Source organism: Xenopus tropicalis, chromosome 8 (genome assembly GCF_000004195.4).
Source record: "Xenopus tropicalis strain Nigerian chromosome 8, UCB_Xtro_10.0, whole genome shotgun sequence".
NCBI lineage: Eukaryota > Metazoa > Chordata > Amphibia > Anura > Pipidae > Xenopus > Xenopus tropicalis.
The window spans coordinates 58,631,363-58,652,477 of record NC_030684.2 but is presented as its reverse complement, the minus strand read 5'-3'; the positions used below and the strand labels follow the sequence as shown (position 1 = coordinate 58,652,477).

The 21,115-nt window shown below is 39.1% G+C and overlaps 1 protein-coding gene across 2 annotated transcripts in view; it reads left to right on the top strand.

Annotated features, from left to right (window-relative positions):
* The window catches only part of rnf128 (ring finger protein 128), an 85,962-nt gene that overhangs the window by 60,168 nt on the left and 4,679 nt on the right, over positions 1–21,115 (top strand). For both annotated transcript variants that reach the window (XM_031891188.1, XM_012969366.3), the window contains exons 3-5: positions 8,363–8,434; positions 14,336–14,418; positions 16,952–17,048. In XM_031891188.1, the coding sequence (XP_031747048.1) occupies positions 8,363–8,434; positions 14,336–14,418; positions 16,952–17,048 (252 nt within the window). The remainder of the gene's footprint in view (positions 1–8,362; positions 8,435–14,335; positions 14,419–16,951; positions 17,049–21,115) is intronic.

The following is a 21,115-nucleotide window of genomic DNA, read 5'->3' as shown; positions in this document are numbered from 1 at the left end:
CATTTATCTTTATTTGCTTTCTTTCTCTCAACAAAAAGAGCAGTAGATGTTACAGAAGCAGCATAGTGATAGTATCCATTGGTTCACATTTGGAATGGTCTATACTTAGTATAAGGAAATGGAAAGATCAATCAGTAGTTTCAATTGTTATATATCAAATTTTTGTTTAGAGCAGATCACAAGTGTGTGGCATTGGACCCCCTGAGAGCCTGAAACAGCCTCAGAAAATGTATGTCTATATGTTTGGTATTGGGAGGATTATTATTCCATGTGAACTTGTAACTGTGTGGGTGCAATATATAAGTCGACAATTATACACCCTTTAATTGAGTGCAATTTATCCTGGTCAAGATAGATTTTAGGTACAGAGCTTCCTTGCACAAAACTAGGCACAACTAGTGCACCACCCTGATACAGATAAGTGTAAGTAGACTTTCTATGGCAGTTTGTGCATCTACAGCAGTGACTATTGCATATATCACAAAATCCCATTCATGATATACCACAAGAAAGTGATTATTACAGGGCTGTGGAGTCTGAGTCGGAGGCAATTTTGGGTACCTGGAGTTGGCAAAAAATGAACCGACTCCGACTCCTACTAAATTTAAATGGGAATAAAAAAAAAAAAATAAAGCAAGTTTAAATGTCATAATTAATTACTTCTCTGCTATAAGAATAAAGCCCAATGCACACAGTGCATAAACAAACACGTTGAGTGACAATGAAGCATGCTTTTCATTGACTTATGAATGTATAAAATACATTAGCATATTAAAAACAGAGGAGTCGGAGTCGGAAGTATCAGAAACTGAGGAGTCGGAGAATTTATCTACCAACTCCACAGCCCTGGATTATTACACGTTAGCAGAGGTCCAGGCTCCCATATAAAATAACTATAAGTTACAGAACAGGCACTGGAAAGACTTGGTTGTATAGTTGCTCTTTTATAGAACCTTGGTCCCTTGTCGGGAGCAAAAATGTCCAGGGATGTATTGCAAGTGACTATTGGCAGCTATACTCCGTTACCCCAGAATGGGCTCGGCATAGAAATTATGTTTTTTCCCATAAAAACGATGAGCGCACAAGAGGCCACCCCTTTAGATTAGAGGAACGGAGCTTCCATTTGAAGCAGCGTAGGTGGTTTTTCACGGTGAGGGCAGTGAGGTTGGGGAATGCCCTTCCTAGAGATGTGGTAATGGCAGATTCTGTTAATGCCTTTAAGAGGGGCCTGGATGAGTTCTTGAACAAGCATAATATCCAAGGCTATTGTGATACTAATATCTACAGTTAGTATTAATGTTTGTATCTATAGTTTATGTATGTGAGTGTATAGATTGGTAAATATAGGTTGTGTGTGCTGGGTTTACTTGGAAGGGTTGAGCTTGATGGACTCTGGTCTTTTTTTCAACCTTATGTAACTATGTTGTTGCAGGTCAAAGCTGACTCTTTCCTACCTTAGTTATTAGTTTTGCCCCATACTGCATGTTGGAAGTGATATCTTACCCTAGATACTCAGCTAACTTAATGGAAAAAATGATGTCACTTCTGTAGTGGAGGATGTTCTTCTGCACACTGAAGGAAAGGGCACAGTGAAGATACAGTTCTTTGCAGATACACTGTATTTATCTGTATAACCTGTTTATCTGAACAAATGTAACTGCCCAAGCCTAGATGTTAACCTTCTATATAGTGTGTGCATGCTGTGTATTTCCAGCATTTTATTGGTTCTTACAAGATTTTTTCTCTGTGAAATAAATGGTTAAACATTATGATGGTTTTAAATATCTATTATAACTTCTTATTGCACCAATTCTCTTCAAACTGGAGTTGTTAAAATGATACATTAGCAATATCATTCATTCTGTTACACAAACAGCAATTATTCTATCGTACTGCAGTGCTATTACTCAAATAGCAGGATTCCTGTGTCCTTATCAAAGTTTGCTGTTGACTTTGCACTTTCACTTTTCAGGAGTTCCAAACTTCTGTTGAAATACTGTGGTTTCTTCACACCAATGTTGGTTTTACCCAGCCCACACTCTTATTAAATCACCTTTGGTTTATTCATTTGATCATATTTCTTTTATAACACAAGAAGGTTATTGTGTAATGCTTATTGATCAGAAGAACCCTGGATTTAAAGGGCCAATATGGATTTATGCTTGGAATAAACCAAAAAAATAGACGTTGGGTTGAAAATGTGATTAATTGCTCTGTTTTCTCACATTGGCTCAATTTAGTCACATTGGTGACTACAAGTAATTTTCATATAACTATGTGCGACTGACTATACATGACATGGAAATCATACAGCCTATTTGTAGACCGCTTTGCTATCATTTCCTTTTGTTCTTCCAGTACTTAAAGGGGTTGTTCAGCTTTAACTTTTGGTATGATGCAGAGTGCTATTCTGAGACAATTTGCAATTGGTCTTCATTTTTTTTAATTGCGAGTTTTGATTTATTTAGCTTTTTATTCAGCATCTCAGGGGCTATATATTTGCTAGGGACCAATTTAACCTAGCAACCAAGCATTAGATTAAAAGTGAGACAGTGAGGAATAGAGGAGGGCCTAAATAGAACTAAATAGAATTAAAAGTAACAATAATAATTAAATTGTACCCTAACAGAGCAATAGTTTTTTGGCTGCTAGGGTCAGTGACCCCTCTTTAAAAGCTGGAAAGAGTCAGAAGAATGCAAATAATTCTAAGTAAATAAAAAAGACCAATTGAAAAGTTGCTAAGAATAGGTAATTCTATAACATACTAAAAGTTTACCTGAAGGTGAACCACCCTTTTAATGAAACTCCAGTTTTTCTATGTGACTAGATTCTACTTATAGTGACTTCAGTATTTGTCCATGTGTTGAGAAAGTCAGTCTTATGGCCTTAGCCTAAGGGTAAAATAAAATCTTGGCATTGACAATTAATTAATAATTAATTAATTGACCATTAATCACTTAGCAGAAGCTTTAGGGCAACCGTAGTTTTGTGTGTGTTGTGACCCATGGTAAATAACAACACGGGAAGGTAAGGAAACTCTCAAAATCAGTTCCCATTCACTACTAAGATAATGTTCTCAAAATGCATTGGAGGTGAATCCACTGCAGGGCAATAGGGCAGAAGCAAGCTTAAAGGAACAGTTTTAAAGTAATGGAAATATAATGTACTGTGGCCCTGCACTGGTAAAACTGGGGTGTTTGCTTCAGGAACACTACTATAGTTTATATAAATAAGCTGCTGTGTAGCCATGGGGGCAGCCATTCAAGCTGGAAAAAAGGAGAAAAGGCACAGGTTACATAGCAGATAACAGATAAGACACCATTGTATTCTACAGGGTTTATCTGTTAGCTGCTATATAACCTGTGCCTTTTCTTCTGTTGAATGGCTGCCCCCATGGCTACACACCAGGGTTTATATAAACTCTAGTAATGTTTCTGGAGCAAACACAAAACTTTTACCAGTGCAGGGCAGCAGTACATTATAGTTTAATTTCTTTAAAATATATATATTTTTTGGTGTTACTGTTCCTTTAATTAATTGGCACTGTTAATAGGCATATTCAGTGATTAGGCCACTGAGCAATTTAGGCTAGCAAATAAAGAATGATAATAATCTGATGAAAATCAACATTTTTAAAGGATGTTGCTTAGTTTTGGGCCCCGTTTATTTGGCAGTAATATGACTGGAACGTCTTCACAGTGAAAAAATCTTTGAATTAAATTTCAGTATGATGTAGCAAGTGATATTCTTAGACAATTTGCTGTTGGTCTTCATTTTTTATTATTTTGGTTTTTGAATTATTAAACTTTTTCTCCAGCGGCTCTCAAGTTTGGAATTTAAGCAGCTAGGTTCCAAATTACCGTAGCAACCAGGCAGTGGGTTCAATAAAAGTTTAGAAAATAATTAGGAGTGAAAAAAGGGCCTGAAAAAAAAGATAAGTAATTAAAAATTAACAATAATGGTAAAATTATAGCCTCAAAGAGCAATAGTTTAGCTGTCTGGAGCAAAGAGTTGATACATTCGTAGCCCATTTATTAACGATGTCATACATTACACAGTGCTTTCCACTCCATGCTTAATATTTCACATCAGTCCTTGCCCCGGTGCTGTGCACTTATGTAAACTGTAACTCCAGGAACTATTTGTCTTAAAATCCTTTTTTTTATTTAATACACTCAGTATATTGAAAGCATTTATATCTTTGTTTAGTCAGGGTAGTCAAGCTGCTGAGTATCTGACTTGGCCATGATGAAGTTTCTGTTGTTGTAGAGGGTGGGGTGAGGAACAAAAGGATATGTTTATTAATGTAATATAATATCAAGCATTGGTTTTAAGATGTGCCCAGTCTTTGTTGATCAGAGAACAGGATGGTCAGGTCTAAACCACACAGCTAGCCGTCCTGTCTTTTGTGTCCTGGCAGTCATATAATGGCCCAAGAATTTGTAAACAATTTTTGTTTGGTTAGGGATTATACACTCAAATGACTGGGACACATTGTAGTGTAGAAGTACACTTTGCCCTGGTACGCAGTACAGGTATAGGACCAGTTATCCAGAATACTCGGGACCAAGGGGTCTTTCCGTAATTTGGATCTCCATACCTTAAGTTTGGGATCAAGTGCAAGGTACTGTTTTATTACTACAGAGAAAAAGGAAATCAGTTTTAAAATTCTGAATTCTTTGATTAATATGGAGTCTATGGGAGACAGGCTTTCTGGATAATGGGTTTCCGGATTAGGATTAATACTGTATTAGTAGTGCCCTGACTTCAGCAATGAGGGGTCTACTTTTACGGGGAGATTTATCAAGGTTCAAGATTATTTTTTTTCACAATTCAAGTTTTTTTGCACTAAAAAACTCAATTTTGACGTATGGTTCAAAAATTCAAATGTCTGCTATTTATTAAGTGCAAAAAACTTGAATGTAAAAATTTGCCATCCAAAAACTTGCAAGTTTCTCTAGAAGTCAATGGGAGTTAACCTAGGCAAAGTCAAACAATATATTCGTTATGCTAGTTTATTTGATATAGAGGAACAAACTTCAAAAAAACTCGAGAATTGTTAAATAAGCCCATTAATGTTGGCACATGTGAGGGGTATACTTACCAGCTGATGTAGTTATTAGTACGGAAAGAGCAAAGTGAATTAACTTTGTCTCATGCAAACGCATGCCAAACCAGGTTCTAACTCAGCACCTGGATATTGGACAAATTTGTCCTCTTCTGTGCTCACGAGCCCCTTCCCTTAGCGATAGCTTTTATTGATTATATATATGAAGAGTCACAGTCCTCTTAGCAATCACAAATGTTCTTTTGTGAAAAATAAAAGCCAGTAGCTGGCTTGTGGCACAGCTGGGCTTAAGCCTACAATAGAGTGGAATTTTAGCAGACCTGCAGGTAGATCTGTAAGCATGCCTGCTCCATCACCAAGGTGCTTGATTGATGATATCCTGAAGACATGCACTGATTGGGTCCATGGGGAGAGCCTGGAAAGCACTGCACTAGACTGACTGTTAAGCAGACTTATTGACTCATTGTTAATTAAAAGCACTACGGAATATAAATGTGTATGTCCGCACTCCCATTACTCACTTTACTCCATATCCAATTCAAGGGTGCTGCACATGGTTGTAGCTCATATTCATTCCAATTGACAATGCGCACTCCTCATTCTTTATAGTTCATTTATTGTTAATGCTTCGGTTATTGTTAACGTTTCGGTCCTGGTCTAGGACCTTTATGTTTAACATCTTGATAAAGGTCCTAGACCTGGACCGAAACGTTGATGGTTTTTAATGCAACAATAAATGAACTATAAAGAATGAGGAGTGCGCATTGTCAATTGGAATGTATATGTATATATATATTATATTGCATGAGTAATGGGAAATGCTGATAAAATACAACATGACTACACATATTGGTAAGTTATGACAATAGTATTTAGCCATGTGGATCACTATCCAGATGTGCAGTCAGGAGGCACTTTGACACAGTTTATTTACAACACTTTTACAGCTGTTGGCTCAGCCAAACCAAAGTTTGAGGTGAACTACAACTTTGTACCTGGAGAGCATCCCATTACATGAATTTGTGTTTTGTGTATTATTTTATATTACATACCTTAGACCAGGGTGTGTAGCAAACTTCATTAACTATCATTGAAGGTACAAAATGGTAACTGTTGACTGTATTACAAGATACACTTTGTAACAAAATTCCCTTTAAAAAGAAAAGTTGAAGCGAAGCAGTTAACTCACTACTAACTCACTGTGGCCCATTTTTTGCACTTTGCACACTGCCTTCTACCACTGCAGAATTGCTGCAGGCCTTTACTTTCAGTTTTGGAGCAAAGAGATGTGCGGCTACCTCACTGAATAGAGCTCTGTATGGCTATGGGAGGAGGTAAGGACAGGGCTGGCCTGTGCCCCCTGAAGCTGTGCTGTGCACATTGCCATGTTTTTTTAATCAGGTGTGTGGGGCCGATATCTTCCTTGTGCCTTGGGAAACATAAATGACCCATATGGTTTAACTAATCAGATGCTAAAATGTCTGGCCAAGGTGCTGTCCTAAAATCTTCTGGGACTGCCAGTAAATTGCATTTGTAAAATGGGATTCTTCAGATGCATGGTGCCCAAGTGGGTAACACTGGTGCCTGGCATGACTTGCAGCGCTGGTTCCAGCCTAACTGAAGACTGGGGATGTGTATCCCATGGGATTGCACTGCTTTGGCACATCTCTTATGGCTTTTTGGTGGAGGTGGGTCACACTGAATGTGTTTGGCCTTATATAACACACATTATTTTGAATCCTGGAAAAGTTTTCAAACCTCACTGCTTTCAGATTTGTTTTTCGGAGAATATTACATGATACATCCAGGTAAAAACATTGTGGAATTTGTGGTGTTAAATTACAGTGCTTCACGCTGCACATTGATCCTAATACAAGCCTTAAGCAGCATGCCACTATCCCAAGACGATTCAACTGTCTTATATTTCATGCAAGCTAGCCATACACAATATTGGCTGCAGCCACTCTTAACAAACTTGAAAGCTGATTGAGCTGATGGCCTTCTGTTTGCGCTAATCATTATAATTGAAAAGGGTAGAAAATCCGGTTGCAGTGGATGTAGTTTTCCAAGAATGGTCTGATTGGAGTAGCCCAGATTGTCTCACTAATTCAGCTGCGCCCATGGTATTGCCAGCTAACTGGGGACATTAATCCTAAAATGAACTTAAATGGCTTATTTACCAATAGTGCTGGAAAGCTTGTGCAAGTAATGTATTAAAAACCCAGTGCTAATTGCACAGAGCAATTCAGTTTTGCAAGGAAGCCCTGCCATAAGTAGGAACTAGGCACTGTGCTCCCTAATGCCAGGAGATCCCTGCTGCTCCACACAACTATATTTTGCAACTTGCCAAAACATTTTTGTATATTAGTATGCTGTGAATGGTAATATGCTAAGACAGTTGGCACTTTGCTTCTGTAGCCCCCCCAGTTTTGCAACTAAACTGTCTGGTTATGCTGGTACCACTTACCTTACAGTAGTTTGAAAGGCGAATTGAAATGAGTAATTGAGGTGACAAAGAAATACTACAAAAAAAAAAAAAACTATTAAAATTCAGCCTCAAAAGTAAAAATACAAAATAGGGGAGCAAAACACACACATATTTATAGTATACACATATATATAGTACAAAACTGTCTTTTCTCTGCCTCCTGACGAAAGTCCCTGTGGGGGAATGAAACGTTGAGGTCTGTAATGTTCCTTTTTCATATTTTGTAATAAAATTTATCTTTTTTCAAATATTTTAAATCCTGTGAGTGCTGACACTTTTTTGTCTTATTGTACTATATTTGCTCTTGCACCCAGGTATAATCATTGTTAGTGGTGTGCACCAACTGGCTGTCTATATATATATATATATTTTATTTCAGGGATAATAAGGATGAACCCTTCTTATAAATGATGTGACGTTTCTCTCTAGTCTGATACACAGAAGTGAACCATTGCCTCAGACGTGGAACTCTTTCTGTTTACTTTTGCCAATATCCCTTTAGCAATATTTAGAGTGCAAGCTGGAGACAGCCCTGCCTACAATTTACTGTTTAACCTTACGCTTGCCAGGGACTTCTCACACGTTTGCTTTCTGGAGGTCACGACGCCTGCTATTGATTCACACAAATCCTCCTGCAAAGTGACTGGCACCAGCTGGTTCTGCAGTCCTGTACCCATTTATAGTTATAGTTTCAGCAAACATAACTTTCAATGTAGATTTATTGCATAAGGGGGAATGTAATACTATTAAACAATGTTGGGTTAGTGTTCCATTAAATAAAGCTAACAATGTATTTCATCTTGCAGAAACAGTTAAAAGCCGAGGCAAAAAAGGCTATTGGTAAGCTTCAGCTTCGAACCATCAAGCAAGGAGATAAGGTAATGTCACTTGACTATGCTTTTGGTATTCTAATTTCTTAATTATTTTATATTTCTTATCTGGTGCAGTTGCCAGTAACCTTTACATGGGAACCAAACAAATTGTTCAGGCTCAAATAAAAAGCCACCAGTGGGTCTTAGAGGATGGGCTTGACATTTGTTTGCTTACTTGCTTATAATAGAAATGTGAAGGTTACCCGAGAGTCATATCTCTGGACTATGAATAACTGCTGGCCTTCTTGACATCAGTCATATTAATCAGAATGTTTCTTAACTGCTGTTTGCAAAGAGATATTGGCTTTGTTGTAGTGATCTTGATTGAGGACAACTCAGTATCCATCCACCGAAGGCTATATATATTTATTTATTTATTTTAGGTATCTATATACTCTTTATATTTATATATATATATATATATCTTTTTTAAAGGTTCCAGCTGTCATTAAGCAGATCTCTGATAGAATTTAATATGCATAGGTTACATTTTTTTTCTTAATTTGTTTTTCTCACCATTACATTTTTTTCCATCATAAGCCAACAGCATTTGTTGCTGTTGGCCCAAGAGCTCATTTAGTTTTTAGAAGGCTTTTTAAATCGGAGTGTTGTGTCCCTGACAATAAGTATGTGCATATTTAGGTCTCATACATGCTTGTTCAATCAGACTGTGTCCCTATGCTATAATTTGCGTTACTCTTCTACATCTTTCTAGCTTTTAAATGGGGGGGTCACTGACCCCAGCAGCCAAAGACATTTGCTCTGTGAGCTTACAGTCTTTCAAACTCTGGAAATGACAAACACCGAAGATTTTTAGTGCGATTGCATCCCATTTGCATGAAATCATGAGCGCACCGCCTGCAATTGCAAATTCACACATTGCCACCTTAAAGCCACAATTACAATGTCATTGTGGGGAAAAACACTGCATTATGGAAAACTTATGCCCAAAATTGCACTTTGCATATAATTGAACCATTAACTACTGTAGGGTGGATATCTCTGGTTTATGTGGCAAAGAAGATTGCTTTCCTGTCACTAGGTCAGCAAGACATTCTTGCTTGACTTGGTCATTCATACAAAACATGTCTTTAACTGGGGTTAAACTTAATAGCCAGATTACTAAGGTGGAGGGCCTTTTTAAAGAACATTGTAATTGACCTCTGCTTCCATTATACTTACAGAATAGTTTGTTTTCTTTGTTATATCATGTAGGCAAGTGACTCAGCAAATATATCTAAGTATGTTCTCTAATTATATTAGAATCCCTTATCTATTAATGGTTACAAACCTACTTATGTAGGAGCAGCTTTTGCAATCTGTGCTGCAGCATGCATTTGCTGAGTCTTAGCGAGTTCCACACGGGCTGTTTCTCGGCCTGCATATACAGTAAAGGGAATTTCTGTTTTGTTACTACATAAGGGCTATGGCGCACATGGAGATTAGTCACCAGCGATAGATCTGCTCAACTGTGGGCAACCAATGTCTTGAAAATGCCTTCCCATCAGGAATATTGTACATAACCTTGTGAGGAAACTTTGGGCGACTTCAGAAAACAAAGTGACGCGTATGTTTTCCCAGTGGCGATTTACATTATTGTCAGTAGGAAAGCATTTTCCAGACTTCTGCCTCAATGAAGAAGTAAAAAGAATGCACACACGTGGCCTGCCATGGATCCATATCTTGTAACACACACAGTTCATAGTCCTTACACAAGTAATAATGGAAACCCTTCCCCAGTAAGGCCTGCCAAGAATTACATAACACTGTAGCATTTACAGTTAAAAACAGATTATTGTGTTGCCACAATTTTTCTTGGAAAAACAGAGATGTCAAAAAACTGGGAAGTGTTGCATATAGCTTTCCATTATAGAATGTTCATACTGACAGTAGTGGCCATCTTAACTTTTTCACATTGAAAAGTTGCAACACCAAAACCTAAAGGCTAAGGAGTCTAAAAAGGAAAATTCTAAAGCCATGCAGGGCTGTTCTCAGCTTTCAGAAAAAGAAAGGCTGAGAATCATCCTGTTAGCAGGTCAACCTTTTTCTTTGCCTGCACCTAGAACCATTGTGTCACTATGTAAGACCAGGTGTATACAAACATGGTGGTTATAGGCTATAAAATGCAAACTCTTGTGTTTCTTCATCGATAACTGCCACGTGTGCCTGCATCTGGGCCGATGCAGTGGTTATGGGTGCAGGCAAAGAAGAAGGTTGATGCCAGTGTAGGGGCTGATTCTTGGCCTGTGTTTTTCTGCATGTGGCACTAGCCTAATGTGACACTTGGTTTCCTGGCAGTTAATGGATCAAAAGATAGATACAAACACTTAAGAAATTATATATGCTACACATCTATGGCCCTGGGGGAGTGGGGGCCGCTACAGACCCATGTCTCACCTGCCGCCTGCCAGAGTTGGACTGGGGGGTGCAGGGCCCACCTGGGCTTCTGCTTCAGGGGCCCCTGCACCCTCCAATGGTCCCCACGACAGCCTTCACACACCCCCCTGCAGCCCCTCCCCAACCCGTCCGACCCCCTCCCCCGAGCACGCGTAAATGAAACTTACCTGAGGCGTGTTGGGAGAGGAACAACGGAGGATTGGTGGAGGGCCCTCCGGGGATCGAGTCTGGGCCGCCAGGGCCCACCAGGTTTTTTCCTGGTGCCCTGGCAGCCCAGTCCGACCCTGCCTCCTGCCCATGCTGATCGACGTATACGTGTGCCTATGCACGCCCTTAAATTGAAGGGATTGCAAAGACACTTTACACCACTGCTACATATGCACAATACATGATTGTAACTTTCCAAGAGTTTAAGGGGGTGATTTATCAACATTTGAATTTTTCTCACAATCTATTATTTATTTAGTGCAAACAAACCTGAAAACTCAAATGTAAAAATGTAGCAGCGAAAAGCTTGCGAATTCATGTAGAAGTCAAAGAGTTGTCCTAGGCAAAGTCAAGCCATGGTTTCATGGCTTTGTTTGGATATTCAAGTTTTTGAGTTTGTTTTTTACTTGAGTTTATAAACGTGAAAATTTTAGGTATTTGAGTTTCTTTATTCGAGCAAGTTTACCATATTAATAAATAAGCAAGCATCTGTATTTTTTTAAAATGCGAGTTTATTTGAATTAGAAAAAAACTCTTGAATTCACAGAGTCAAAAATTGATAAATATGCCTATAGTTAACATAGATAAAGTACAAAGTATAAATTAAATACATTTCTATACCAATAATTACAATATTTATTACTGAAACTGTTTCTCTGAGGTGAGTGAAAACATTGATAAAGTACCACCTCACTCATCAGGGTACTTGGGGGCATATATTCAGCCCCTCTTCTTTTTTTATTACCGTCATTGGCCAAGCTTTTATTATAGAACAAAATGATTTGAAATCAAATATATAACACGGCTACAATGCTCTATTGTGGTTCAGACTGTTTTATTGCTACCGTATCTAAAATATCCAGTATGGCAATTAATAGGGAGGCACGTGCAGTGAAAAGAGAGCTTTGTTCCACCTTTTTCTGTGTTTCCGGAGGGGCCTGTTCACTGATTGCACCCTATAATCCTAGTTTTCAAGACCATTGTATTGAAGGCACTTGCTGGCTGGCGGGGCTGCTGAGTGTAACTGGTAAACAATAACAAGGTATTTCTAGAGGGAACAGAGAGCCGCGAGTCACTGCTGGATAAATGGCTCTTTTAATTCTTCTCCTCCTTCGTGACCTCAGCAGGTTCCCTCTAGCGATTATACAGCCGTATCCACACAGGAGCTAATTGTTGTGAGCTTCCTCTCATGCTGTACCCTGTGCCTGCGGAAATGGGCTTTCATTATCATCATCATTCTGCATACATGTTCCAAATGAATGAAGTTAAAGTGGACAGATCCCCTACTTACTGCATACTCCAGGGCCTAATTATTATGCTGTATAAAACAAAAATCGCCAAAAAAGGGTGTTAAAAGCTGTGTAAAATATATGGTGAACTGTGCTGTCCAAATGTCCATTTTTTTACACAGCATAATAAATAGGCCCCATAAAATCCGTAGGGCATCATTCACAATAGCCCCTGCCCCAGAGGAACTTACAGTCTAAGGTCCCACACACTTGGGCAATTTCTTCAGGAACCAGTTTTAGTTTGGCAGCATTGTACTGCAGTGTTTATGTTTTAAAGTAGTGGAACCCCTGGAAGTGATAGCATGGATAAAGGTGCAAAGGGGCTGATACGTAGTGTGCTACAGACACAAAAGGGGTTCAATCGCCAGAGAATGTTGTATGTTTTGTGCGGTACGTTAATATACAGTGCAAACAGATTGCTAGAGAGTTCCCAATATATATACAGGCATGTTATCTGGTAACCTGTTAGCCTTCTGGTTATTCTGAGTTTTCTGGATTAATCAAATAATTTTGCATTTTTAAAAATGATTTGCTTTTCTTCATAATAATAAAGCAGTATCTTGTACTTGATCCTAACTAAGATATAATTAATCCTTATTGGAGGCAAAACAATCCTGTTGGGTTTAAGTAATGTTTAAATTATGTATTAGTAGACCAAATGACAGAAAGACCCCTTATCCGGAACTTCCCAGGTCCCAAACATTCTGGATAACTGGTCCCATACTTGTATACATACTTGTACAGAATTACATAGGACATGGATAATCGTGGCATTTTTATGGAGATATGTAATAACCCCCAAACACCTGAAACTGTTTTCAGGCAAAGAGAGAGCTGCATAGAGAGCATGTCTGCCATAGACTTTGCTTGGAGACAGTACAAGGCAAAAAAACCCTGGCGGGCAGGTGGAGAATTTTTTCTTTGTGTGGCATAAGCCATAGAAAAGACATTTATATTTATGGAAGTTAATTTTACAAAAATGTCATGTAAGTCACTGATTTCTCAAGAGAATAAAGAGCCAATATCAGTAGCGATTATATACTCTGCTACTTTAAGTGATACAGTAAAAGCCAATTCGAATCAGTTGGGTTATCAGTTTGGGTAGTAGTACTGACAGCTGTGGTCCTTTGCTACCTTAGGTCTTGGCCTCACAAGCATTCTGCACCTGCTGCATGTCAAGGTGTTTCATGTGATAGCTGCATAGCAGCTGACTGGCGCAGGGTGGGGGGATATTTAACATTAGTAAAATTGTTTGACTTGGTCCTGGTACAACAGACTGCTTGCAACACTGTGCCAGCACTCCGTCAGGCCAGATTAATAATGTTACATATACAATATGCACCTGCCATCCACAACACAGAGAGTGGGATTATTGTATAATCTATGCACCCATGCAAGTGATTGACTTGCCCTGTTTGTTGTAGTAAGCTGTCGTGAAATAAAGCTGTACAAGCAGATTTGGATTTATTTGGCCAACTGGGTATGTGGGTTTACTACGGTGTGCCAACAGATTAGCCACCATGACATCACTATTGGTAGTGTATCAATGTTCTTATTTAAGATTCCCTGGTATTGCTTGCTGGTGCAGCTGCAGGCTAGTGGCAAACACTAGAAAATGGTAGAGCATTAACACACTGTAACTAATCTAGCCCTAGTTTTGCCTAAGGGCTCTGGTACACGGGGAGATTTCGGGAAATCGCCGAAAAAGCCTTGCGAGTCTTTTTCGGCGATTTGCGCGAAATCGCGCCGCCGTGTCTGCCATCCCGCCGGCGACTTACATGTTCGCCGGTGGGATGGCAGGGGGAAGGCAACTCGGGGAGATTAGTCGCCCGCGAGCAGGGAGTTTTGCTGCGGGCGACTAATCTCCCCGTGTACCAGAGCCCTAAGGGCCATGACAGACTAATCTCCCTGTCTGTCACGGCCCTAAATGTCTACAGAAAAGGGACACAATTAAGAGAAAAAATTACAAGTTTTTGTTCTGTTTTATAGTTTGTCTTCATGTTTTTATCCACAGGTTCTTGGTCCTGATGGTGATAGCTGTGCTGTGTGTATTGAGCCCTACAAGCCAAGTGATGTTGTGCGCATTTTAACCTGCAAGTAAGTGTTGTTTCTCTGAGAGGTATTTTCACAATCATACCCAATTAATAGGGTTCCATTATCTGTGGCAACTAGTGGCAATACAATACAGTTCACAAAGGGGCCCCCCACCCAATAACAATTTTTTGCATAATAAAAGAAATGGAATTTTAATCAACTTCTTAATATTTTAAGTGGCTTTAAAGTATTCAATTTCTGTTGAAAGAAAAATCTGACTGTGTACATCTATATGATTAATCATCAAAAAAACCTCAAAATAACTGGAAGAGACATTTGGATCAAGTAGTGCATGTGTGCTTAGTTTTGCCTTTAGATGGATTTATATTAATCTAATTTAGATGGATTTATATTCATCTAAAACCACAGGGCTTATTTACCAATGCAAGTGCAATGCATAAGGCACAAAAACGCAGACAATGTCATGCACCATGCAGCAGTTTTCCCAGAATTCCAGAGAATGTAGAATAGTACCCACTGCTACTTGTGCACGATTTACCTATGCAGGTACACATTAGCATCCTCAGTGGTAAATCTGGTTGCACAGGTTGTGTTCAGTTTTTGTGGCATCATTGTGTTACAGTAGAACCCCCATTTTACATTTTTTAAGGGACCGTGTAAAATCATGGAAATGTGTTAAAGACACTTAAATGTAAGCTATTTAAATTGCATGACGCTGACACAGACACACCCCATAACATTGACTTCAAAATGATGTACATCCATAACTCCTTGTACCTGTAATGAAGGATTGGTGTTTCTGTTGCTCAGTCACAATTTCCCCCGTGTTTGTGCCTGCGATCGCAAGACATGGGGAAACTTTAAGTAAGTGCCCTTTTCAGCTTAAAATTAAGCCATTTGCTAGGGATAGACATGTTTAAAAACAATGTAAAATGCAGGAAATACAAATATAACCAAAACAAAATGGTATAAAAGGCGGGAAAATGTTAAATCCGGGGACGTAAATTCGGGGTTCTACTGTATTTCTTGTGCAGAGAGGGGCCAGATATGGTGGTAGTTTAATATAAGCGAGGTATACGTCAGCATATAGGTCAGTGTTAGGCTTAGGGCGAGGTCACACGGTGCATTTTTTAAAAACATGGATTTGAATGTAAATATGCACAAAATGAAGCCCTACTGAAAATAATGTAATACGCACTATAGCAATTCCTACAGGGCACTTGCAAGCTGACATCCACCACATGACGCCAGTGTTTGCGTTTTTCAGCAGAAACAGCAATATGTCAAGGGGCCGCCATACCATTGAACTCTATGGGATCCACAGGTTTGGAAATACACTTAGCTGAAATACGTATTTTCAATATGGCGGCCACACTCTCCCAAGATGGATTGTGCATATACATATTTGTGGTGTTGTATGTTCGTGACGTATTTACATATTATATCGACTATCAGTCCGGCTACGTTTTGCTTTTAAATTTCTTCTTCCGAGATGGCTTCCTCCAAGGCTTTTTTTGATAACGTGCATGTACAGAGCACGTTTCCCTCTTACAAGGGAAAGAGAAGTAGCACTGTGGAAATGATGGCACACAAATGTATTGCGTCATTACGACTGAGGAAATTATGGAATACAGACTTATTGCATCATTACAAAAGCACAATAGCGGAATTATGGTGAACGAGAAAAATCTGAATCCATGTTGGGAAAAGAAACCGACACACTGTGAAATGCAAATAATAAGCCGTTTGTGGTTTTATTGGCATATTTATGCTCGAATCCGTGTGTTTTAAAAAACGCCTTGTGTGACCTTGCACTTAGAGCTCTTTTGCAGTCATGTGCCCTGAACTTAACACTTTTCACATTATTCAGCACAATTAAGTAGTGTTTGTTTGTAAATAGTGTGTAATTGCATGCAAGTTAGCAAATACCTGTATTGTGTAAATTTATGTTGGAAAAAAAAAAGTAATTTACTTGTTTTAGTTTAATTGCACCGAGTCTTCATTGGCCAATTGTGAGGGGGACGGCAAACATCAACAATAACACAGGTCAAAAATGCATCAACTGTAGAGAAAAGGCACAGAAAAGCATACAAAATGTGTGTGTGTGTGTGTATGTATATATATATGTTATTGGAGCTCACTGTAAGCAACAACTGGCAGCTCCTTGTGGAACAAATACTTGCGTCAGTGGGTACCGAGGGAGACCCTGGAAGTGCATTGTTTAGGCTGGCTCTTCCCTCGGGACCCTGAGTAGAGGTGTCCCTGCAATATAGTGTTGGAAAGTCTGGCTACCTTTCCTCTGAGGGCTTTTGTATTGCTGCTACTGAGATAGCTTATTGGAACTCTGGTAGGGTGCACCATTCTCATTGTTAAACAAGTGGAAAACTGAAAGTGCTATATTTATTTAGCTGCACCTTATCCAAGTGATGGACATGTTGTAGCTCTCCAGAATTCTCTAACAGCTGTCGGTTTCTGGTGCTGACAAGGTAACATGCTGAAGACCCAAGCTATTTTACAGAATGCAGTACATATTTCAGAATATATTATTTAATTTTCTATGTTTTTCCTTTTTTAGCCATTTCTTTCATAAGAATTGCATTGATCCCTGGCTGCTTGAACACCGAACATGTCCAATGTGCAAATGTGACATTCTGAAATCACTTGGAATTGCAGTAAGTGCACTACCTCCTCAATTATCTTAACTTATCTAACTTAAATTATCTCACTTTCAGCAGCAGAGTCTTCAGGGTGGCATCTCTGGAAATCTTAGCTCTAGAACTAGGAGAGGCTTGGGTTGCTAGAACCAAAAATGGCAGCATCCACCAACCAATAGTGTAAATGGGCACTGCTAGAACTTTTAGTTCTGAAAGGTGTGGTGTACTAAAAAAATCCTCAACTTCTCCGTCATAAGATACACAAATTATATGTGTTTAAAAGAATGCATCACTCCCAAACCATGTGCTGGCTTTATAGAGGGAAGTACCGGATGTATAATAATAGAATGTGTAATTAATTATCTAACGTTGCTATATTTAGTGGCCTGCCAAATCTGGAACTGTGCTGCAAGTTCTTTTCCTCCCATATTCTCTCTACCTGTATGTGCTGTTCCAGTGGCGACACACTAGCCTGACTTCTTCTACTTTGGAAAGTTTTCAGTGGTTTACTTGTCTGCCTTAGAGAAACCTAGACAAACCTTGTGTCAGACTGTCACAGCCAATATTTATTAGCTAGGGCCTGTAAGTAACACAGCACCTTACAATAAATATTAGCAAATAAGGTCTTAAATTAACAAAGGTTGCAGAGTAAATTAGGAGCACTAGACTGCAATGCTCCAAGAGCTTACAGTCTAAACTTGCATTGGCTTAGTGTGTCCACTGAATAATCAGCTACGGCAGTGTGTTGGAGTGTGTGTGGTATATTCTGCAGGTAAAATCAAACCGTTTGATTCTGAGCTAAAAAGTTAGTGGACGAGTCATAGCTGGCACACCATGTAGATAAAAATATTTCAGCACACTGTATGGGAGAGAGCTACTCATATAGCTGAGCTGAATGTAAATAAGGATATTTGCTATATTATTTTGCATATAAATTAGTCCTGATGAGCAGCCTATTTTAGTTGCTAATATAACATCACTATGATTATGATCTGGAAACAGCTGGCACCTAACAGATAGAAAGCAGTGCACTCTGGTTTATAGGGCTGTCAGCTTTTTAAATACAAGCTGTGGCATTAAACTGGTGTGCTTTATAGATACCCATAGTTTGGCAGGGATATTTGGCAGGGATATAGACTTACTGTGCTGCCAAGACGTACATAAGTGTATGAAATAATAAATTGTTTTAATTACCCATACTTTTTTTAAAATACATTTTGGATTGATTTTAATTGAAATCCCCTTTGGTTATAGGGAAAAGTGTAAAACTTGCAAATTTAAATTGCAGTTAGTTCTCTTGTCCTTTTTCTAAATACAAAAAATATTATCCAGTGGGGAAAACATAACATTTTACCAGGAAAAAAATGTAACCTTCAGAAAATGTACGCCTTAGTACGCCTTTTTGTACCTTTCAGATCTTATTGTACAGCACTGTGGAAAATATTTGCGCTTTATAAATACATGTTGATAATAATGTAAGTTGCAGGCAGTTCTGACATCCAGTCCATAGAGCTGGGATTCTGATTTCCATAGCAGGGTACAAGAGAGTACATCTGGCTAATCCCTTTTTTTCCTCACTGAACTAGCTGGTCCCAATACCTGGTGCTGTTCTGTTGCAGCCCAATTAAAAAATAGTTTTAGTTCAAATAAAGCTTATGTACTACTAGTTTGGCATCTGGTGGTATGCAGTATTTCCCAAATGTGCTTTCAGCAGACTCACAATTGTGCATGGTAAAAATATCTAAAAAGTTACAGGAGTGTTAAGGAGGCCATACAGGGGCAGATTTAAGAGACACATAGCTATAAATCGGCCAGGAGTCAATCGGGCAGGTTTGATTTTTCCCTTCGGATCGGGGACAGCATTAGCTCATTAATGTAGTCCTCTCTGACTGCTTCTATACTTATTAAATTAACCCGATATCACCTACCTTAGGTGGGCATATCGGAAGAAAGGCAATCTTACCAAATGAGTGAATCTTAGTGTATGGCCACCTATAGGCTGATGCCACACAGGGCTGATACTTGGCCTGTGGAAAATTGCAGGCCAAGAATCAGCCCCTTTCCTGCCTTCTCTACACCCAGGAAGCACAATGAATTGTGCCCAGCAGGGGAAGGAAGTGCAGGAATTATACAGCAGAATGTTGCAATTGTGCTGTTTAGTAATTAAAAGGGGCAGCATACACCTATAAATACTCATTTTTCAACATGAGCAAATTATATTTAACAAATGCTCATAGTAAATTTGCCTAACAGATAATTGTTAAACTTTTTAAGCTGCCCATACACGCACCGATGATATCGTACGAATATCATACGATGTTTCGTATGATATTCGGTGCGTGTATGGCGGCTCGACGGCCACTTTTAATACTTCTTCTGTAATTAGCTGAGTTAAACTAGAGATGATAAGCTTCCTATACTCAACCTCCTCTCGTCACCCCCCTTTTTTTGGCTTACAAATAAGCAGAAACCCAATAAGCTGGACATAAATGGTAAGATCTGCTTGTTTGGTGACCTTGCCAAGCAGCATGCTATCCATATTTATGTTTGCTTAGGGTAAGGTCCCATGACATGGATTGTCAACCTGTGTATAAGCGCAGACTCACAATCCGACTAAACACTTGAAAAATGTTCTAATTGTGCCTACACCTGGAAGCACTGAATCCGCAGTCTTGCATTAGTTAGTAGATATCAGCAGCATGTACCGGCACACAGTGTTGGACTGGCCCACAGGGATACCAGGGAAATTCCTGGTGGGCCCAGGTGTCAGCTGGCCTTCCTGCTTCTAGCCATTTGGCCTAATTCATGGTCATTACTTATTTTTTCATGGTAACAAAGCGACTAAATATATATAAGAATAGATTATAGTATTATAGAAGTGGATGAAGAATAGTTTGGAGAGTGGGCCCATGGTCTAAGGTTTTCTCATGGGCCCCTGGCATCCCAGTCTGACACTGCCTGCACCCAGGCAGATTTAATGCATCCAGGTGGCAGGCACAACAAGAAGATATTTCAAGTGTAGGAGCGAATTGTTAGTCTGCTCTTATAAATGGGCTGACAATCGGCAACGTGGGGATTTACCATTAAAATCAAAGTAAAAGGTACAGCTTGCAAACTTTCCTTGTTTAGACTATGGTTATATCTGTGCAATTTCACCATCTAGTGGCCAACACATATGGTAAATTCATTAGCCCATTCCAGTCAACGCAAACAATTTAAAAGAAGAAACAGAACTACAACATTCAAAATTCATTGCTGAACAAGCTAAAAAAAAGGTATAATAACTGTGGGCTTATTTGAGACCACCAGGCAGGTGTTCTGTTAGCTAAAAACTGCACTATACTCAACACAATACAAATATGTACAAAGCCCAGCACAATATGTGAGAACCATGTGCACAGCCACACACATACAGTACAGCACATGCAAATAATACATACATAATCCAACATGGTACCCATAAATCATACACATGCCTTTAAGAGGGGCCTGGATGAGTTCTTGATCAATCAGAATATCCAAGGCTATTGTGATACTAATATCTACAGTTAGTACTAGTGGTTGTATTTATAGTTTATGTATGTGAGTGTATAGATTGGTAGGTGTGGGTTGGGTGTGCTGGGTTTACTTGGATGGGTTGAACTTGATGGACACTGGTCTTTTTTCAACCCTATGTAACTATGTAACATGGCCCAACGCAGTACTTGGAAATAATGTGTCCAGCCTAATTAAGCCGAAATTGCATAACATGAAAACAGTCCGACACAGTGCTTAGAAATCATTCACGTGGCCCACATTAGTTCTTGTCTGTCATGCCCCTAATGTTGTACAATATTATACTTTAAAATTGTCTACACAACTCAAACACACTGCATGCAAACCTTGTACACATTAGAAATCATGCACCCAATCCTGCACCTTGCCCTGCAAACCCCAAGAAAAAACCCAATAATTATTATAATACTTTTTTCTAGTCAATTTGCACATAGCTCCCCACTGACCTATGGGCAAACATTTACAGTAGGTAGTTAATTCCTATTAATGAGTCACTATTGAACCGGCTGACCTGATTTCTACTTGATTTT